This window comes from Hylaeus volcanicus, chromosome 1, assembly GCF_026283585.1.
Source record: "Hylaeus volcanicus isolate JK05 chromosome 1, UHH_iyHylVolc1.0_haploid, whole genome shotgun sequence".
Lineage (NCBI taxonomy): Eukaryota > Metazoa > Arthropoda > Insecta > Hymenoptera > Colletidae > Hylaeus > Hylaeus volcanicus.
Genome location: NC_071976.1, coordinates 14,130,163 through 14,152,516, shown reverse-complemented (window position 1 = coordinate 14,152,516; position 22,354 = coordinate 14,130,163). Strand labels below are relative to the sequence as shown.

The 22,354-nt window shown below is 34.6% G+C and overlaps 2 protein-coding genes across 6 annotated transcripts in view; one reads left to right on the top strand and one right to left on the bottom strand.

Moving 5' to 3' along the window:
* LOC128881617 (protein couch potato-like) overlaps positions 1-22,354 on the bottom strand; it is a 363,315-nt gene that overhangs the window by 157,263 nt on the left and 183,698 nt on the right. The window lies entirely within an intron of this gene.
* LOC128881601 (uncharacterized) lies at positions 12,092-18,219 on the top strand. Of its 2 annotated transcripts, XM_054132830.1 has the most exons (4): positions 12,092-12,266; positions 13,117-13,240; positions 14,644-14,937; positions 15,894-18,219. In XM_054132830.1, exons 1-4 carry the CDS (start codon positions 12,173-12,175, stop codon positions 16,666-16,668), a joined length of 1,287 nt encoding a protein of 428 aa, XP_053988805.1. In that variant the 5' UTR covers positions 12,092-12,172; the 3' UTR covers positions 16,669-18,219. The 2 variants fall into 2 exon arrangements, with proteins under 2 accessions (XP_053988805.1, XP_053988814.1); XM_054132839.1 differs by lacking the exon at positions 12,092-12,266 and having other exon boundaries at positions 13,116-13,240; positions 14,631-14,937.

The window sequence follows — 22,354 nt, the reverse complement described above, 5'->3', positions numbered from 1 at the left end:
AACATTGCACACCAAACAAACTGCGTAGATTATAGCATAGTCTTTTTCATATTGTCTGTTGACTCAGATTCAACAATCGAAGGAGCGCTTCTATAAACACTAACACATAATCTTAGATTTTATTTTTCTACTACAGTCAGCGGTCTTTTTTTATTTTTCTACTTATTCTCGATGAAATTACTCTTCTAATTATCTTCAAAATCGATGACAAAGGCGAGAAATGGAATCAATGTGATTGGTAAATGAATGTAAACCGAAAAGAACAAGGATAAATCGAGTCACAGGAATTGTTTTACCGAGAAACCGATTATTTCTCGTCCAGCAAATCCGTTTTCTCGGCTTTCTTTCTCATAAAGCGGTTCTGCAATAAAGGTAAGTCCATAATCGCGCGTAAACGTGGCCCATTACGAAAACAGAGGAGCGGAAATGAAATCGGCGGAATGCCAGTTGAAAAAATCGCCTTTTTAATCAAAAGTGATATTCGAGAGTCCTTGGCGGTATGCATTTGGCAAAATTCTTATCTGGGTTGCAACTTTAAACATCGAAGAAAAAAATAAACGACTTTTCAAACATTACTCCTTTAACGAAAATTAGAATTTTAAAGATATTAAATGTAGAGATTATGTAGCTCCAGAATTAAAAAAATAAGTAAATTTGACAGAAATGTATCGCAGTTCAAATCATACAACTAACATAATTTTTGTTTGTTCAAAAAATGTAATGATCTTGAGTCTGAAACTAGAAACATTCCAAAAACATGGTGAATCTCCATATGATTACGAATAAACTGAAATTGTAAAAAATACAAATAACAGTACAATTCTAAGTTGTATGTTCTCGATATTCTACGATACAATCAAAGAGAGTTTCGAAATCTTTCCTTTTTCTTTGAAAATTCCTTTTACTAAATGTTTATTAGAATTTTCCTGTATAATTACTTTTTTCATTCCTGATGCCATATTCATTCAATACTGTATTTTCATTCATCATAGATATAAAATGGTATCAGTGGTTATATTGTACCACACAATATTGTTATCGAGCAAATTTATTATAGAAATTATGGTTTTGAAATTCAATATCAGGTACTTCAATTTTTTATGCATTTAAATACTTCGTACCAGTACTTTCTTTCTGAATTGGTTAAAAATTGTCAACACGTATCGCATCAGTCTCATTACTAATTGAACATTTATTCTTCTTCGTGTTTTCTTCATGCCTTCAAGAAGCATCGCGAAACAGGTGTTTTAAGGCGTAAACACATCAGTGTAACGTCGCGTGCATACATGAAACCATCAAATCTGTGAAATCGCATACAGGATACACATTAGCGTCACGTCATTTCACATAGTAGCATAACCTTTCATTTTCAAACGTCCACTTATATCTTCCCATGCTGCTTGTTGAATTTAGTGTTCTCCAGATGACTGTCATGATTTCTACCCGCATAACTGAAGTAATTTTCTTTCGATAATTGAAGCGATTTTCCTCTAATAACTGACTATATTTTAAATTTCATAACAGAATCTGTCTTACTTCTGATTATTAAAGCAATGTTTTTCTTCAATAATTGAAACTACTTTTCTTATGATAATTGGATACAGTCTTCCATGATAATTTCATTGAAGTTACTCCAGATAACTGAATCGATGTTTCCCCTCATAATTGGAATGATGTTTTCAAGATAATTGTAACTACAGAGTTTTCCCTACATATCTGAAATAATGTTTATCTTGATATTTGAACAATTTTTCTTTGGTAACTGAAACGCTATTTCCCTCGATAATTGAAGCGATTAACTTAACTGATAAGTTAAACAATTCTTCCTTCCATAATAGGAACGTTTTTCATTCTGATAATGGTAATGAATTATCTCTGGATAACTGAAACAATTTTGTTCTGGATAATGAAAATGGTGTTTCCTCTAACAACTATAATTGATTTTCTCTTGATAATTTCAATGATATTCTCCTGCTAACTAAACATATTTTCCTCTACTAACTAAAACTGCTACTTCCGCGATTACCGAGATAAACGTCCACCAAAATAATTAAAACAACCTTTCCTCGGATAACTGAAATAATTTCTCCCCTTATAACTGAATCAATATTGCATTGATTTCTCTCATAACTGAAACACTGTTTCCTCGACTAACTGTAACAGGTTTTCCCAGTGATAACTGAACTAATCCTTCCCAGAATAACGAACAACATTTTTCCTCCAATAACAGACTCTCTTCTTCTGGATAACTGAAACAAACTAACTTCCCCAATATCTGTACCAAAACACTACTAGCAATCTTACGTTTACACAAGATGTACATAGAATTTTACTCAAACAGTACATAACTGAATCAAGCCATGTACATACAACGAATTTGTCTGCAACATTTATTTCATTTAACAATTAGCACTGGAACAAGCTTCCATTCGTTCAATTCAAAATGAAAATCGATTCTATATCACGGTGCAAGCTCATTTTCCAAAATAACAAAGACATTATCAACACTTTCATTCGTCAAATAGCACATCAGATCTCGTTTATTCATCAGTTCAATTGTTCCATCCAGACAAGAATTTTGCCCAATCTCTTACCGAAATTTCTAATGGTGACGTTCTCACGTGACATGATAGTAATGCGTTTCCGCCTTCAGTGTCTAGACGTGTGGCCAGCTTTGTATCGGATATCACACGTGCATTACGAAATTGTGTGCGGGAAGAGGGGCCCCAGTGCGAGCCAGAAATGTGAAAAGTCGATTTCACTGCGCCGGGCACAATGCCCGAGCTTGTAGTAAAATATTCTGGCAATGGTATCTTTGACCTCGTGAACTGGATAGTCAAAAAATGTCCGTCTGTTCCGACTACCTACTCCCCAATCGGTCAAACTTTGATGGTACCTCGCACTGCATTCTACTCTTTCCGTAGACGTTGGCGTACAGGAGTTTCTAATTACTCAATCTATTAATGGGTTCAACTAGAATGAGTTGTACTGATATTATAAATAATAATTATAATACTAAAGATGTGAGACTTTATATGAAGACTAATAATGGGAAAAGTTTATTCCTTCTGTTAGATATTATATGTAAAAGATAATTTTTCTTTGTAATATATTCATAATATTTTCATATTCTCGTGCGTATATAAAAATGCGTTTTATTTGGATATTGGAGAAATATCACATATGAGAGTGCGAATTTATTGTTACTTGTTTCTAAATCATCTTATTATATTTATGATTCTTTTGTATTTCTTGTTGTTCGTCACAGAAGTAAAAATAATCATTGATAAGAGCACCTAGTGTGTAGTACAAGACTATTTTCTATACTAATTTTATGTATATTATATATTAATACAAAAATAATATACCATTTTCTTGAATACATATATAAGAAGATATTGTCAAAATTTAGAATGTCGATTATATCTATGTATATATAATATAGAACAATATGTGTGTGTTTATATTGTATTTATATTGTATACGTAATATATTGTATACGAATATGAAATCGATACAGCATTTTCTTTACTACGTATACATGAGAAGACATTTTTAGGGACTTAAAATATCGATTATATATATGTATATTTGGCATATATGTCTATAGTATTTGTCATTATGTGTGTATACATATACTCGACAAACATATACACTTGAACTAGCAGCCTTAATCTAAATATTCCCGTTTAATTCTTTTAAACATACTCTGTCCAAAAGTAGTAGCACTGGGAGATTGAATTATTATATTTATGAGTTGAAAAAGAACGCTTCAGAAAACTAGGAATAATTTATTTTAATTTATTCTCTGTTTTGCTTTATTTGATAGTGTGCGTAGAATGGACCTCATTCGAGCGTAAATGAGTTCAGAATTTCAATACGCTTGTTATCGATCCCATTTTGATAGATGACGTTAAATTTTCCAGTGGATTTCCTTCGTGGATGTCAGACCGGTGACACGATTCCTTGAAACTGAAGCACCTTTAACCTTTCACTGTACCCAGTTCTGTTCTATAATAACATTTACACGGTACACCTTGTGCTCCTATTGGAACAATATTTTCTCAAGGTGTCGTTAACAATTTTCAATCGAAATCTCATGATTTTTATTTGTAACGTTTGAAAACAATTTCTTTAACTGCAAATTGATTTGATTTTATAGATTTCTTTATAGATACACAAGAAAGTATTTTTAGAAATTTAGGATATCGATTATTATTATACATATAGATAAAGTATAAAAAGGTACCATCAGAAATTTTAATCTCAATTCCGTGTCACGTATGAATAATATATAGTAGTCGTACAAAATTTAATATCAATTATTACGAATTGATATTAAAATATCTAAAAATACTTTTTTATATTCTTGTCCCCAATATCCTTTTATTCATTTTATTTTAATAATAAAAGAAATGACATTAGTTTATTTTTACTTTCGAGAATAGTTCCTTTAATTCAATGGATACTGATATTAAATTATTTATTAAGTTTGATATTAAAATGTCTAAATTAAGCAGAAATTAAAAATTTTTAATTTTGCGCATGTGGCGTACAATGAATTTTTATAACGATGGAAGGAATATAGTGATTTGTCGGAACGAATGGTTATACATATTTACGAGTGAATCTATCGTCGTAATCAATTGCAACGCATTTGAAAGTTTAAAAGCGATTAATGTGGAAGAGTTGCCTTCAACCTTTCGATTTCTTTGTTACTATTAAATTTGGAGGTAAATATATGAAATAATTAATTTTAAGGCCAACTATAAGTATTAACAGTGCCGGTTTTAATAATATTGGCGCCCCGGGCAAGATTATCGTGGCGCCCATTCGGGGGTTTTTAAAAAAAAAGGACAAGGTAATAATATCAAACGATGAGTCTGTAGTTAGATTTTAAAAATGGTTAAAGTAGATAGCACAGAAGAGACAATGAAAAAATATCGGTATATTTTTTCCGTCCGGACGCACATCCCCGTAACGCTGACCCTCAGTATTAGGACACTTAACCTGCGCGGATTGATTGTGAAAAAGTCATTTTATATAGGTATTATATTTATATTCACTTTATTTAATATAGTATACTGTAAGGTATAAATTGTGTAAAAGGATAAATTTAGGAAAAATAATTGGATTTTTACTTCAGATTTTATTTTCATGGATAGAACCATCGTGCTTTCTCGAGTTTCGGCATTTTAAGGTCAATTTCTGTATACTTTCGGTTGACGTGTAATTTTCAAACATTATGTAAATGTCTCCATAGGTCTGCTTTTGACTTTTGCATTCTGCACGAGGACGCACAATTTTAGTAAATAAAATGCAGTAAAGTTATAAATCAGCCTTATATAAATGATAAACAATTGCAGTTGAACATATATTTTAATAAAATGTAGAAAATAAAGGCAATAAAAAATGTTATTGTCTTATTGTTGATGTCTTGATACCTATGGTCTGTAGCGTACCTGATGGACTCTTTCCTTTCCTTATATTTGTTTTGATGAATGAGCCATAGGCAGGAAAAGTGTAGAGTGTCGAGATAAATCAGTTACAATGTGCCATAATAATAAGGCATAAGAATAATGCTTATTATCAAATCGAAATGCGAAATATCTGAAACAGATGCATGTATAGTAAACTACTAATTTAAGACCGTTTCTTAAATTAGTTTCAATGGATAAACGTATCGAATTAATACAAATCGATTTTTCAAAAATCGGTTGCATTACGTTTCTAAAAATGGCCGTGACGAACAAATATAATGTTTGATCAGAGAAGAATTTAAACGACTGTATTTTGATTCCTTGTTAAAGTAGCACATAGTTCATAATGAAAATGGTTCATTTCTGATAATATACATATAATAGTAAGAAAAAATAGACTTCCGTTTCCAATGACATAGTGTGTGAGTCGTGTGAAAGGTGTAAGGAAGTTTAGGGGAAGGAAGGTGGGTATAGTGTGGTGGTATAGTCGCTTGCTGGTCGGTTGGCGCGCGATCGCTAAACTAGAGGGGTACTGAGGGGACAGGGGATCGCTCGGTCCTCTAGAAAAAGGGACGTTCGGTCCGCCTAAACTTCCTCCTTTTTTTCGAGCAGTCACACTGCATAGCCGTATTCTGATACCTGAATAGTGACCTGGCTCCGTCGTTCGTGCGGGCGTCCGGTGTTCGAGGGTTAACCTTACGCCAATGATTACTATTGCCCTCTCACTCTATCTTGTTCACGGTCTTCATCTCGCGGTAGCGTTTGCCTAGGCCAGGCATGCACAGAAAGTGCGCCCGCGGGCGCTGGGCCCCCACTCCTCAGTGAACGGCAGGCGCTGGGTCCCCACTCCTCACTGATCCGGTACACTGTGACTCTAAGAGTGGGGGCGCCTCCCACAACTACAAGCTTACTTCCAATAGCCTCACGGGTCCCTTAATTTTCATGAGACTTATACAATAATTCCTAATACGGATTCGTGATTAATTCATTTCGAGTTTGTCGCTACAATATTTATATTGTACGATATAATATACATATACATATATATTTATATATATTTACATAGATATATTTTTTTTTAAAGCTTTCTGTAACTAATGCATATCAGTTCGAAAATACAAGATAGAATTTACTGCTCATAGACAAAAACCAGCGCTTGCCGCCGCTATTCCTCGCTGTGACTCCCTGTATCTGTGTATTACACACACAATGCACCGTCTCCACTCCTCTAACTTGCTTCCCACTATGTCTAACTTGCTGTCCGCAACGTTCACCTTTTTCCCCACTCTGCTGCTGAAGGCATTCTGACCTTGAACGAACACGCGGGTTCGACTCGCGCCACCAGACAAGCACGCGCCCGCCGACCGGGGTTTTGTGCATGCCTGCCCTAGGCCAATACCAAAAATGCGAATTGTGACCTGGCCAATACCGAAGATGCGTGCGGGTAGGGGTGTCGACCTTCCGCACGCCAACTCAGCAGCAAGCGACTATAGTAGAGGAGAAAGTGGAATCGGACCACCAACCAGTGGTAGTATGGATAGAAGGAGGAAAAGGGGAAGATGGGAAAAGATGGAGGAGGAAAGGGGGGAGAGAGAAAAAGGGGTGGTGGACAGAAGACAGAAAGAAGGAATTTGGGGAAGGGTTTGTAAGGAAAGAAGGAAGGGGAAAAGAGGTAGAAGAGGTGTGGGGAGAATTAAAAAGGGAGGTATTACAGGTGTTAGAAAAGATGGAGAAGAAGTATAATAGGAAGGAAGGAAGAGATGCGTGGGATGAGGAATGGAAGAAGAAAAAGAATGTAGCGGAAGAGGAATTGAAAAAATGGAAAAGGGAAGGAGGAAGTGGGGAAAGCTTTAGGAAGGCAAGAAGCGAGTTAGGTTAAATGAGTAGAGAGAAGAAAAGTAGAGAAAAAGAGAGGTGGGAGAAGGAGATAGAAGGGATAAGAACAGAGGGAGAGATATGGAAGATTGTCAATAGGGGAAGAAAGCGGAGGAAAGGAATGAATACAGAAATAGAGATTGAGGCTTGGGACGAATATTTTAGAGGGGTGTTAGAAGGAGTGGGCTGGAGGGTCGAAGGTGAAGAGAGAGAAGAGATGGGGGAGGATGAAGAGGAGGAAGTAAATAGAGAGGAAGTTTGGGCGGTAGTAAAAAAGTTAAAAGAGGGGAAAGCAACAGGAGGTGACGGAATCGCTAATAAAGTATGGAAGTATGGAGGGGAAGTAGCAAGGGAAAAATTATGCGAAATTTGTAACAGGGTGTGGAGAGGGTAAGGCTGGCCACAAAACTGGTCAGGAGGAGTGGTAGTTCCAGTGTTAAAAAAAGGAGATGGGACAAGAGTGGAGGAGTACAGAGGGGTGACGCTTACGCAGACGGCGTACAAGGTGTATGCGGGGGTGTTGGCGGATAGGCTAAGGAAGGAGATAGAGGAAAGAGGGATTCTACCACCGAATCAGACAGGATTCAGGAAGGGAGTGGGGACAATGGATAATATTTATGTCCTCAACTATCTAATAAACAGGCAGATAGCAAGGAAGGGGGGCAAGATGATAGTACTGTTTGTGGACTTGAAGGCAGCTTTCGATTCGGTGGATAGGAAGGTATTAGCAGAGTCGATGAGGAAGGTGGGGGTGAGAGAAGGGCTGGTGAGGAGGTGCATGGAGATTTTGATGGAGACGAGAAGTAAAGTGAGGGTGGGGGAAAAAGAGGGGGAGAGTTTTTGGACGGAGAGGGGGGTGAGACAAGAATGTCCGCTAAGTCCAATGCTCTTCACGATATTACTGGGGGATATGGAAGAGGTACTGAAGAAAGGAGGATGGGGAGGGGTAAAGGTCGAAGAGGAAAAGATATACACGCTGGTTTATGCGAATGATATAGCGGTGATGGCGGAGGATGAAGATGGAATGAAAGGGGTGGTGGCGAGATTGGAAAGGTACATTGAGGAGAAGAAGCTGGAAGTGAATGTAGGGAAGACGAAGATAATGAGATGTAAGAGTGGGGGTGGGAGGAAAGGGAAGGTGAAATGGAGGTGGAAGGGCAGAGAGATTGAGGAAGTGAAAAAATTTAAATACCTGGGTTACGTGTTAATGGCGAATGGGAAGCAGGAAGAACAGGTTAATGAGTGAGTTAAGAAAGGGATGATAGCGATGGAGACAGGTATGGGGGATAGGAAAAAGGAAATTCGCGAAAGATTGGTGTAAAAGGGTATGGGTGTTTGACAAGCTGGTGTGGTCAGTTATGGTGTATGGGCTAGAAATATGGGGATGGAAGGGGAGGGAGAAAATAGAGAGGGTTCAGGAGAGATTTTTGAAGTGGGTATGGGAGTGAGAAGAACGGTGCCAGAATACATGGTGAGGGAGGAGATGCAGAGGGATTTGTTGGGAGGAAGGGCTGGTATATATGAGGGCATGGGGATATGAAAGGAAATTAAGTGAAGGAAAAGGAGGGGAGCTGGCGAGGAAATGTTGGATGGAGATAAGAGTGAGAGCAGTGAGGGGTAGGGTTTTAGGAGAATGGGACGAGGAGAGGAGAGAATTTTGGGAAAGAAAGGGGTGGAGTACAGGGGAGGTGGAGGAGTGGAGGGATGAAGGACGATTGAGAGGGGAAGAGATAGTAAGAAGGGAGAAAGAGGTGCAGAGGGAAGGTGGAGGAAGATAGCGGAGTCAAGGTACAATACGTGGTACAAAATGATAAAAGGATAGGGGGTGCCAAGGTATTTGACGAAGAATTGGGAGGAAAGGAGGTGGCAGTGGGTGGCAGGATATAGGCTAGGGAGTAAAATAAAAGGGGGAAGGTATTGGGAAGAGGAGGATAGAAGGAGATGCAGGGTTTGTTGAGGAGGAATAGAGTCGTGGAAGCATGTGTGGGAGGAATGTACGGACTGCGTAGAGAAAAAGGGTGGCAGGAGGTTGTGACGGAGGTGCTAGGAGAAGAGGGGGAAGGGGAGGTGTGGATGAGGAGAGTGGAAGAGATGAGGGCAAGGACGAACGGCGGGAGCGGAGGTCAGGAATGAGAGTGTGTGATCAGGGAAGGAATGAATGGAGTCTTTCTCTCTCGCAGGTGTGAATGGAATGAAAAGTTAGATGTAAGGTAGAGAAGTAATAGTTGTATAAGCAGTGTTAAGAGGAAGAAATGTAAGTGGAGCGGAGGTCCGCTTGTACTCCGCAAAGAGAATAAACTATAACTAACTAATTAGTAAAAAAAAATACTGATCTAAGGTACTTAAAGATGAAGTACACCCTAAAAAGTTTTGTTGTTTGTTTTTTGGAATTAAAAAGGAATACTTTATTATGAACTGTGATCACAAAATCAGACGATTAATAGTAAAAAATATTGTTTACAAGAGGATCAATGGAAATTACTTATCCTAGATGTATGACCATCATTCATAACTAGAAAAATAATTTGTTTTTTACCACGATAACGTACGATTGCAATTTGTTTAGCCTGTCCATCTGATTTTTATTTTCATTTTATTTTATTAAAAACTCCCTCAATAACGAACAAATAAATGTCACCTACACACTTGAATTTTTTGATTAAAAAAAACGATAAGTTTTATAGAAAAGGAGTACATAATAAGATCATAGAATAAAATAGCGTACACATATGTATGTATATCATTGATTAGATAAAATCTATACAAAAGTCGCAGTATTTAATATTCTTACGATATAAATTAAATAGACTTGTTACACAATCTAATATTAAAATACATTTTGATTTTTAGAGCGATTTGATTTTGAATTGCGACAACTATTTCACCTGATTTTCTCATTAACGCGAATGCAAACCTAGATTTCCTTTACTGGTTCGTATCTCGAAACAAAGACGCGATTTCTTTTGTGGTGCCCAAGGACCAATAAATAAAAAAAATATAGGAAAATAATTTTTTGTCATTGTACTGCTACATATACCATGGTATTTATCAGTCCTATTAATCACTCTGACGAAATTATGTCGGAAAGCATGCAATGTTTCTTGTATTAAAAAGTACGATCACTCCTCTCGGCATCTTCCCTCTTAGGTACTTTTTAATTGTTTGTCGGTATTTTATCATGTGACGAATGTTTTACGCCTCTGCATCATGTCTTACAAGATCAGGTGCGAGTTAAAGAAGTGTTATACAGTTCGAATACTTTCATAATTAGTATATGTATGACAATGGCTCGACAAGTGCAAATGAAATCAAACAATTTAGCCTTGAAACGTACTTTTCTAAACTACAATGAAACTGTATTCTTGCATAGTATTTACAATCTTAAAAAGAAAGAAAGAAATTCCAGTATTTCTATTTTATATTTTAGAAGATAAATTTCGAAAAGAACTAACATCCTGGTTGAAGTATTAGAGGAAAATAATAAAGAATAAATTCATTTTCCCAGTGGGTACTCGTTGTTTATTTATTCAGGCTGTTCCCCTTTTCCTTCGTTTTATAGTTTTATCTATTTTTTTTTAATTTAACTGCAGGTCTACATATATTTACATCTTCTTGTAATATAGTCTCAATACTTCTTTTATTGATTTCTAACTCTAACTCTAACTCTTCGTGTAAGTTATATTGAGACTGCAATGTTAATTTTTGTATGTATTACATGTATTATAATTTAACCATTTTAAATTGTCCATATGCCTTTTTTGATCTTTTAATTTTGATAAATGAATTTTCATAACTCTCTTGCTGTCAACATTATAAGTAATATTCCAGTGTCGATAATTCTATAAGTATCAACCCTTTGGCATATTAATTTTGTTTCTATAGGGGGACTTGCGGGGGTAAAATAATATGGTTAAATTAATTACTGATGTACATACACATCAACTTACCGATGAAGACTTCATATTAAGATCGACATGTATAGATAATCTATACGAATATACATGAACTATCGTGATTATTTGATTTTTATAGTTTCACAAGCATTATTCGGAATCTTGTCAATTGGAATCCTTGTACAAGGTTTAATCAACGGACATCCGTTGCTATAATGAAACAGATGAATGCAAAAAGACGTTTGTTAACATATACATAAAAATTAAATTCTCCTTCTCTTAGACACAAAAAGTAGTCTATGGTTAGTGATACATAACTGTAGTTTTTTGTAACATTTTTGCAATTCGTTTTAATCTTCACATTAAAAAGAAAACAAGTCCAAGGAAAAGTCATATCTAGAAAAACCAAAATTAAAAACACAAAATAAAAAAGTATGGCTTTATATATTTGTTATTTCCTTAATGGCCCAATATCTTTTGTTTACTATTTGGCTTTTATTTTATGTTGAAACGAATGAATTTAATTAAATAAATATCTAAAGTATCTGATGCACTCCATTATTTTTTTATTTACACGGTATTTTATAAAAATAGCCATAATTTCTATTTACACAGTATGTCAAGGAATCGATGTTCCATGCAATTCGAGGATATGTTTATTCTTTCGTCGAATTTTCAGGTGAGATAAGAATACGAACCGAGTCGTGGTCAAGTACAAAAACAATGTACATAATGTATGTCAATATCTTCAAATTTTCAGAATCGTTTCGACAGTGTTTACTTGACATTAGCTCTTTCCCTTTCTCTGCCTACCTTGCTAAGAATCGTTAGGTATAATGATTCGTTGCTCGCCATTTTCAAGCAACACGTCAAACGGTTCACATTTGCATTCGGTATTTCGTGATCAGGAAATCCTTGGATCAAATGATCCCACTTCTTGGATTGGCAGCGGTGTGCGGGGCGATAACATTTTGCCTGGTACCGTTATGTTATTGCAAGAAATCGGTAAAAAATCATGGTAAGTCTAAACGAAAAATATTAATAAACATTTATATAATCGTTTAGTTTTTGCGTGATCGAAATGCAACTGCTACTGTGAAAGAAAAATAAAAAAACTTGTATTTGAAAAAAAGAGAAATTCACTTTGTTCAGAGATATTGGAAATATTTTATTTGATTGAAAAATATAGTAGATATAGGAACAAATATTATAATGTAAAGATATTAACTTAACAATATATCGTAATCGATATAGAAAATGTGCATGATGTATATTATTGTGTTGATGCAAATTAATATTCCCACAGAAACAGAAAAAGAATTGAAATTTAAATAAAAGTATATCTTATCTTCTAAACGGTATTACATATACATATGATAATATATATATATATATTATCGTTATCGGGGATATATATTATCGTTAATATTTGATGTATTTTTTCATTTATGCTTTCTCATAGATGTCCCTATACTTCCATTTGTCACAAATGTATAAACATCCGCAGTCTATTAATTACAGTCGTATTAACGATAGGAAAAAGTATATAAGATAAGTTATCAAACTTTGGAATTTTATTTAATCTCTTATTTAAAATGCGTTGCTTTACAAATTTGTACTTGTTTAAATTTAATTATTGTTGAGTCGACAGAACTTATCGAATTTAAATTTAAATTAAATTGACTGAAAATGAAGTATTCTTTCTTTGAATTTCTTCTGGTTTAACATGCCTTGAAATTAATTATCGTTGCTCTGAAGAAGTTGATTAGTGTTCATTTTGAATGTTCTTTTGATTGTTCTCATATTTATTAAAATAATAAGGGGTCGAGATTAGAAAGATGTAAAATTTGAGTGAATTTTTAACGAAGTTTTAGGTAAAAACGAACGCGTGGAGTCTCCAGTTGTGCGTATTAGAATATCACATCCCCATCAAGATAAATTATCGAATGACATCTGCAATCCTGATGGCAAATTACCATCATGCCGACGCAGGTACCAACGAATTTCTTAATTTACATAAAGGCATGCTTTTATCAATGTTCGTTTTTCGCAAACATATGATAGTTGGACTACATTGTTTTATTACAAGTAGTAACTGTTCGTAGTGCGTATAACATCCATTTATATTCCTTTTGTATTAAGTTTAAAGTATGTAAATCTCAATTTGTTCGATGTGACATTACTTGACAATGTGTTCCTCATGTTTACATATTAAGCAAATGAACGTGTCTGCTGTAATAAATGTTACGGTTATGTTAAATAAATGTGAGAACACACCCGATTTATTAAGCTGATCACATTTATTCAACTCTATATATTTAGATAATATAAACAAAAATAGTAACGAAATAAAATGTAACAAAAATAATTTGTTCGAAGGCCCAGAAAAGAAAAAAACTTTTAAACTATAAAAATGAAACTTTGCAGCCACGTGATCATATATCGCTCTATGTGTGTACTCTCTAAATCGGTTGTATGTTCCTTGCTAGTCGATTGGCTGCTGCCCGCGCTCACTTTCCGATGTGTTTACCTGAGGAATACACATAGGTACACAGAGTCGAGCGACAAGGCGCCTACTTTAACAATAAATATACAGTATGTTATAACGTCGTCTTCAATAATTCTTGATGTAGCTTAATCATCTAAAGCAGGGCTTCCTAAACTATGGGTCCAGCCCCAAATAGGGTCGCTTAGCGAAATTTTGGGGTCTCTTTTATTTATGTTATTGCATAAAATGCAGTTTTGATGAAAAATAAGGTATATAATTTTTGTAACTATAATAAATACGATTTTACAACTTTCTGTGCAATTTTTAATTTCATATTTTTGTATGTTTTTAAGCAAATTCTAAAACTATATCTGTTCATATGTATATATATTGTTACCTAACCAATAAATCATCACAAAATATTTACATGCCTTAACTTTATATTTTTGGGATTGCGAAAAAAATCATAAATGGGGTCGTGAATGGAAAAAGTTTAAGAAGCCCTGATCTGAAGATTAAAAAATAGAAGTATTTCGAAATTAATCCAGGTTTTAGACTGGTTATTTTGGAACAGAGTTTGATGTTGTATTTTTGTTTGTTTAACATTTTCAATATAGTGTTAGAAATTATTGAAGCAACATTTGACAATATAATTCCTACAGGTGGTATTACCGTGGGTCAAACTTCGATGCTTCCGTTATTTATTATTATAACTTTATTTATTGCCATTTAAAATTCTAGAAATAAATTCTATACCTTTAGATTCTATTATATTTTAAATTGCATGGTCGTATTCTTTGTTAGTGATTCTATCGAATGATTGCATCATTGTTCTTGGTCCTTAGTAAGGGTGGATTCGTATTTTAAAATTAATTCATATTTCTATAATTGCAGTCGTATGTTTCAGAACATCAACGAAGATTTGGTCGACTCCGTTAAGAAAGAAATTAAAACACATCACGGATTCTTCAGCTGAAATGTGTTGTGGAACTAAGACTGTAGTTCAGGCGCAAGTCGAACCTAATCCCATGTTAAACAACAACGAAGATTCCGAATCATTTCGGTGTAAATCACTTCGAAATGATCACGATTCTCCAGGACAAGCTTCAAACCAACAAAAATTAAACGATGAAAGAACAAAGAAGACATCGTCTGCCTTCGGCAAGAAATGGAAGAAGCTAAAGATATTATTTCGCATAAGGTTGGCATGTTCTTACTAGTCATTAAATGATATCGTCAGAAGCTTGATTACAAAGCAAATTCTACGCTTTTTATAGTGCCTGCGTGTATCTTTTACACAACTGCTTGGGAGGAACGATTCCCAAATCGTTTTAGCAGCATTGTGTATCACAAAGGGATTTTCAAAACGATGTTTTAGGATTTTATTTTTTAATCAAACACAAGTAGTAGTAGTAATCTCTTCATTTCATTATCATCTCTATATAGAAAGGGTTAGCGCCTCCTATTCATACGATACACTTAATTACATTAACCTTATTCTAGTTGTAAATTTGTACTCTAAATTCTCCTTGCTTATTAATCACTTAACAATTGGTTTTTTTAATCCCAACAAATCTTAAATTTCTAATCTGAGGTCATAACTTCAAATTATATTCTTTTATTTATTCCTTCCATTCTCTTTGGTTTTTTTTTCTTACCTATAGAGTCAATTTTATCCACATATCTCTGATACCTTTTTCAACTATAATTGTCTCTACTTCCATTTAACGTCGTTAAGTGTCTACCACAATTACACTGACAGGCATATATTGTTACTAAAAAAACCAAATTCCTTTTTGGTAAACCCTTTATGTAGGTCGCAAGGTCAATCAATGTCAAAAGTATATTTTTGACAATAGAAAATCCGATTTATATCGATGATACTATTATCTGGTAGTATTTTTTAACGAAAATGGTTATTTCAGTATTTTTCGACATGTTCGAAATAACATAGAATAAGAAGTTCTGACTTAAAAATTCGTCGAAACTACAAAAATTCAGGTGTTCGTATACTTTTGATACGCAGTGTATCGCGTAGATATTTTTTCGTTAGAAAGCACCTAAACACAAGTTACAACATGTTCTTGACGTAGAAAATAATCAGTGTGCTTCCTATAAAGTCTTCAATGTTCAACTGCAATACCAATCTGCCCACAGATCCAAGAAATCGGTGCCCTTCAAAGACTTCGAAATCGACAAGATACAAAGATTGAACGTTCCCATTTCCACTTCTGGTCATCGCTCTCCGTCGAAGCATGCAGCTCAGCTAAATCAGTGCGACGTATCAACGTCAACGATGATAAGTAGAAACCAAAATAACGAAATCGTTGAAAATTGTAACGATTCAGACAAGACCATCGAAATTCCATCAAAGGAAGAGATCGATCGACGATATTCGAATGCGAAAGCGATACAGGAAGCAGTGTCGCTGACAAATCGTAGCTCAGTCGATGGAAAATCGGTCTGCGATTTGAGAATCACCGGTTTAACGATGAACCAGTCCCAACTGCTGGATCTGTTCGAGGCGACAGGAGGCCAGACGCGAACAGCATCCATCGTGACAACCGAGGAGGCTTCGATAATATCTATCAAGTTTTACCATCGAAGAAATAGTAACGAGGCAACAGACACCACAGACAGTTTCATTCACGAAGGTCCTTTTGGAGGGTTCATTTGGAAATTGTACAAAAGGTTACCGGAGAGACTGGAAGAGACACCGTTCGCCAGGTTGTTCCGATCACAGGATCAAGGACAAAGTTCGAATCTCGCGGCTTCATCGATTCGAGTCTCCAATAATTCGAAGACATCATATGGCTCGAGAAACAATACCTCGTACTTTGGGTTCCCTAGACGGGAAACAGAGTCGTTGCTGATAGGTTCGTGCCCGACAATGGTAGGACATCGTCGAGGAACGTCAGCAACAGTCGTATGACGAGATATCACGAAGAACGCAGAATGTGAATACGTATCGCAGAGTATATGTATAGGAGAAAGAGTGGATGTTTTTTGAACATGAACATGGAATTTTGTTCGATAGACTTTCTTCTATTAGGTGTGTGCATAAGTTTTGTAGGTTTTTGTGCTGAAGTAATTTATTAACGCGTTGACTGCCACGCTAACTTTGTGAACAGTTTTTTGAAGCTAAAGCTTCTGTTTTGAGATAAGGTGGAACTAGATAAGATTCGTCACTTAACACATGAAGATATATCGTTTTTTAGCACGATCTAAAAGTAACCTATGAAACTTATGCATGCACTTAATAATTTTGCCAATGAGGAATGGAATCTCTACCAAGATTTCAATTTTACACTACGGAGTATAACTATATCGTCATTCATATTTTTCAACGTTTAAATGATTTGGACTATGAAATAAAATCAATTGTATGAAATGGAAAGCAATATTAGGTATACGAACTTAAAACTCATTATTTATCGTATCCTTTTAGCTCATATAATTGACTTTTTTTATTCCTACGTAAAAGTCTGAAATATTTAAAAATATGTATAGTTATGCTCCACAGTATAGTAGCAGAAATTATTGTTACTGTGACGAAGGAGTTTTAATATAACGATATTGATTCATTCTTATTTTAGATGACTGACTCAGGATAGTTTGATAAAAAATAACATCATGAAAGAGTTTCTTGAAACTCTGTGAAATTCTAATATTTGGGATAAAATATTGTCTACTGAAAACGTATAAAGGGCGTGCATTTGGTTCGATTGACGGACATCCATCTAATTCTGCGAATCGGGATAGGAATTTCTACCAGGATTCCGATTCTAGTATCAGGAACTGTAGTCACTGATATAACGCAGAAATATTTTTTTTTTTACATTCCTGCGGTTCTTTTATGTCGCCTTGACTCTCAGCAACTTAAACGGAAATTCGCAAAGAGAACAATTTACGTTCAAAGAAACCAAAAAATCGTGCAATATAGAGAAATTATGTAGTTTTATTCTAGTCGCATTTAGTATTATAGGGATTTTTAGTCGTTACTTGGTCGATGTATTTAATAGTTTACAATGAGTAATTTTAATATTTGAATACTTCATTATTTTTATTTTGTCACTTTACAACTTTGTCTATGCCGAAGGATAAAGTGACTGAGGTATATGTTGCGTTAAAATAGTTAACGTAGTATAAAGTTTGTTCGTGTAATTCAGAATGTTTGTTATAAATTTAATCTCAAACTATGTGTTCAGATATGTCAAGAGACTTCGAATATTAAATTTACTTATTGGAAGTGTAAGGAAATTAAGTAATTAGTATTGATATTTAATGAGCAATTCTAGTCAATTAATACAGCTAGTGTAGTACATAATGGAAACCTCGAAGGGCAAAGGAATTATACAGTTAATGCATTGTAATTAAATTATACAACAATAAATTATGTTGAAACTTAAATTGATAAAATATTTATTTAGAGTTCATACGAATGTTACCACAGTGCTTGTAACATAAAATTACTTTGAAAATACACATTATATGTTATATTTTATATGTTAAGATGAAGAATTATTTGCACATGAATTATTTCTTTCTTGGATTCAATTTTTATTCTTTTCGTTGCATCTCTCACTGGATACTTGGTTCAATTTTCTAAATATCCCAAGAATCTTAATTAATCAACTGAGTAGTAGTAAAAAAATTTCCGGAAAAAAATACAACCGACTTCGAAAAAATATTAAAATTGCACTAAAAAGTATGAAATAATTTCTAATTCATTTATATTAAATTATGTTAAATAACCTTTTCATAGTCGAGCTACACCAGAGCATAACAATTTTGCACCAACAATGTTTTTAAACAATCAAAGTGTCCATAAATTTTTGCAAATGGGAACGTCACGAATTCATCTATCATGAAATGCGGAAGGTTCCATCGCAATCGCTTAATTCCTTGCTGAGTTACATAAAAGAATAGAAATTTTGCAGTAACAATTGTTATAAACATTAAGAATTTTATGGATTTTTACAAATGGAAAAATTGTGAATCTAGCTCCCCATTAAATGCGGAAAGTTCAATCTCGATCGATAAATTCCTCGCCGAGTTTCTTAAAAAACAAATAACAATTTTGCAATAACAGTAGTTATAAACAATAAGAAACATCATTTTTGCAAAGTGATCAACTCGAAAACCTGTCTAGCAGCAAAATGTAAAGGGTTTCATCGATTTCATCGAATTCAGGCCGAACATACGTGAAATAGTCAAATTTTGGGATAAAAAGTGCAATAAAATAGTAAAAAATGGAAGAAGGTCAAATATCTTTTTAAGCTTTTACGAGGCAACGAAGCTTTACTAGATGCAAGAAGATTCAATCCGATTGGTCGATTCGTTTCGGAATAAGAAACAATACAAAATTGTTCGGTTTCTTGCAAAAAAAACGGGTAAAAAATGAGAAATCCCAAAATTTTTTGATAATGGGACCACCCCGGAGACATGCTCTACAAGATGCAACAGGTTTCGAGTAACATACACAAAAAAAAAAGAAATAAAAAAAGAAATATATATGTCGAATTGAGTAACCTCCTCCTTTTCGAAGTCGGTTAAAAAGAAACGACATTATTTTATTTTTAATTATGAATAGTTCCTTTAATTCAATGGATGCTGATATTAAATGATTTATTAAGTTTGATATTAAAATGTCTAAAATTACCATTTCATATTTTTATCCCAAATATCTTCTTATTCGTTTCATTTCAATAATAAAAGAAATGACATTACTTTACTTTTAATTTCCAATAATTCTCATAATTTCCATTTCCACATTCAATATTTCTCTCGGGAAATAAAAGGGATGAATTCAATATAAATCAAAGTTCGATAAAAAAACCGACAAACCCGTTAGCACAAAATTGCTGTCAATACTATCTTAATCCCCCATAGTCTTAAAATAATACTCTCTTGACGTCATCGTGATATCGATTCTCCAACGAGCATGCAACCGAGTTGTTTTTGTCAAATTGATTCGTGCGGGCTGAAAATTGCTCGTGATTGTACACTTTGCAAACGAAATGCTTAATAGCCAAATGACTCTGCAAAATTATTGTATCATCGTAGCGTTAGGTCGCAGGCGGTGTTCGTTTTTCAAACCAAGCCTTTCGTGGAAAGAAAAATAGGTCGATATAATTTTATGGAAGGCTCCCTCGCGATAACAAATGCACTGCGGCTTTCATAAAATTGTATTTTCTGTTAGGCTCGTGTTCTACAAATAGCTGTGCTTAAAAAAACGCAACATCGAATATCGTAACCTAGATCTTTGAGAAATGGTAGAAGAAACAGCAACACAACTACCGTGTTCGATCGAAACTCTTTGACATAAACAATTTCAATCTATTCGATTAACTATCTTGACTCGGTCTTACCTCGTCGAAGTTTCGGACAAGAATGAACTGTCCCCTCGAATTCGTTCCCCCTTTGGTTTCGGGTCTAGAATAATCTAAACACACGCAGGAGAGAAAGACGGTTCGAGGAAGGATAGAAATTCGTGACTGTCCGACAGGATGTTTAGGCAAGATAAAGGTGTTATAAATAATGAATCGTGGCTATGGTGAATGAAAAGTCATAAAAAACCCTTGATGAATGTTTAACGAAGGGAAAAAGCCCGAAGGCATAAAAAACCCTTGATTTAAATTATTGAATTTACAATATTTGAATTGTTAGTGTGAGTGTGTCGCGTGTGACTTTGATGATTTTTTCGTGTACATGAAGGTCGGGCGCCCGTCAGCGATTAATCGCGTGACACCGGATTTTTTAGGAAATAATTCCCAGATTGTGAATCGATCACGATGGTACGGAATAGTGTTCCGTTGGAGTCTTCTGCGCGAGAAAACGTCCAGATGATATATGTGATTCACAATAATCACGATGATACGGAATAGTGTTCCGTTGGAGTCTCCTGTGCGAGAAGACGTCCAGATGATATATGTGATCAGCAAGAATCACGACGATACGGAATAGTGTTCTGTTGGTGTCTCCTGTGCGGGAAGATATCCAGATTACCAGGAATCACTGTGTTGCGGAAACTGAGTTCCGATGGAAACTCCCGCACAAGGAGATATCCTGCCGTCGTCCGAAACGTCTGATTGTTTGACTATTGCCGAATTACGAAGTCCCGTAGTCGAGACAAAAATTACTGTCTTTTCATACGCGGTATATTTCCTCGACCGGTCACGACCGTGGTTCGAAGCCGACTCCCTAAGTGGGGCCCGGGCGACGTATATCCGTATTATAAACATTGAAACGTTATCGGTTTCTTCGAGTTGAACGTGCCGACGAACTACGTAGAGTCCGTTCTACAAATAAATCGTAATAAAACGCTCCAACATACCGCGAGGTTTAAGAATTCAAAACAGTACTTCTTTATGTAACCAATGGAATGCTCTTTTCTACGTTAATAAAATACTTTTCACGGATTTACCGAACATTGTTTATGTATTTGTGAACTTTATCTATTCAGTTGCAGTCTGGAGAATGTACATATAATTGCTTTGATGTATCGATTCTCTGATGAGTAAGTTTTAAGCAAAAGATTATCCTAAAAGTGCTTTGGGATTCTAACCTTTTCATAAGGTGACAGTTCTATCTAATTTTTGTATTCCCATTAAATAACAAGAAAATAGTTTAATTTAATTCAAGTATTATTAGAAATGGACAGTCAATAAGGTTTCGTTTGTAAATAACCAAATAAAATACACCCTTTACGTGTTTATTTGTTATTTTATAAAGTGGTTAATTATTTATATTAGTTAATACTATATCGCTGTCGGTGCCTGTATTATAACAGTACTTGCAAGTAGAATTGGTCAGTCATAGACAGACACGTTATGGTCTAACTTGTAGAGTATCACTAAATTCTGAATACCGATTTAAGACATACTTAATTACAAGACTGCGAATGTTTATGATATACACTAATATAGAAAACATACACAAAAATATACATAATGTATGTTTAATATATTCTCCAATTATTATAATAATATTTTACCTTTTTTTTTGCATAAGTGTACCTTTTTGTTATGTTTTGCATGTGTTCATTATGTATTACTTTATGTCACAAATGCATAAAATTCGCATTCTACTAATCACATTCCTGTGTTTGCGATTACAAAAAAGTTTATTATAATATTGTGAGACCTTTCTAGTCTAAAGGCATTCCACGAATCTTGACACTTTCCGCCTGATATGCTAAAATTACACTTTCCTCCTCAGCGCTAAGAGAAATGTTCCACCTGCCATTTTTTAATGTGTCATATAATGTTTCACTGTATTTATATTAAACAAAAATTAAAGAGTTTATCCACATGTGTCGCAACTTTAAAGCTAACGATATTCACTTATTTATATTAGTGCTATAGTTATGCAATAATTGAAAATAACTACATATTTCGATTGTCCCGTATCGCAACTTTGAAAAGATTAATATTATATAAGATTAAATATTATCATCTCCTTTCAATTCATGTGATTGATCTTTTTTCATTTCCACTGCAAAGACTGCAAAATTTCAAAATATAAGTCGTGCTATAGTTATGCACCACAGAGTATGTAAAATTTGATCTACATACAAGTTTTGACGGAAATAGTAGGAGTTATATAGGGTAATCACA

Bases quoted from the DNA above. Each gene is read 5' to 3' on its own strand.
- LOC128881601 (XM_054132830.1), top strand. From the start codon at position 12,173: ATGATCCCACTTCTTGGATTGGCAGCGGTGTGCGGGGCGATAACATTT. The intron at 12,267-13,116 runs GTAAGTCTAAAC...TTTTTAACGAAG, and splicing joins GAAATCGGTAAAAAATCATG to TTTTAGGTAAAAACGAACGC. The intron at 14,938-15,893 runs GTTGGCATGTTC...ATCTGCCCACAG, and splicing joins AAGATATTATTTCGCATAAG to ATCCAAGAAATCGGTGCCCT.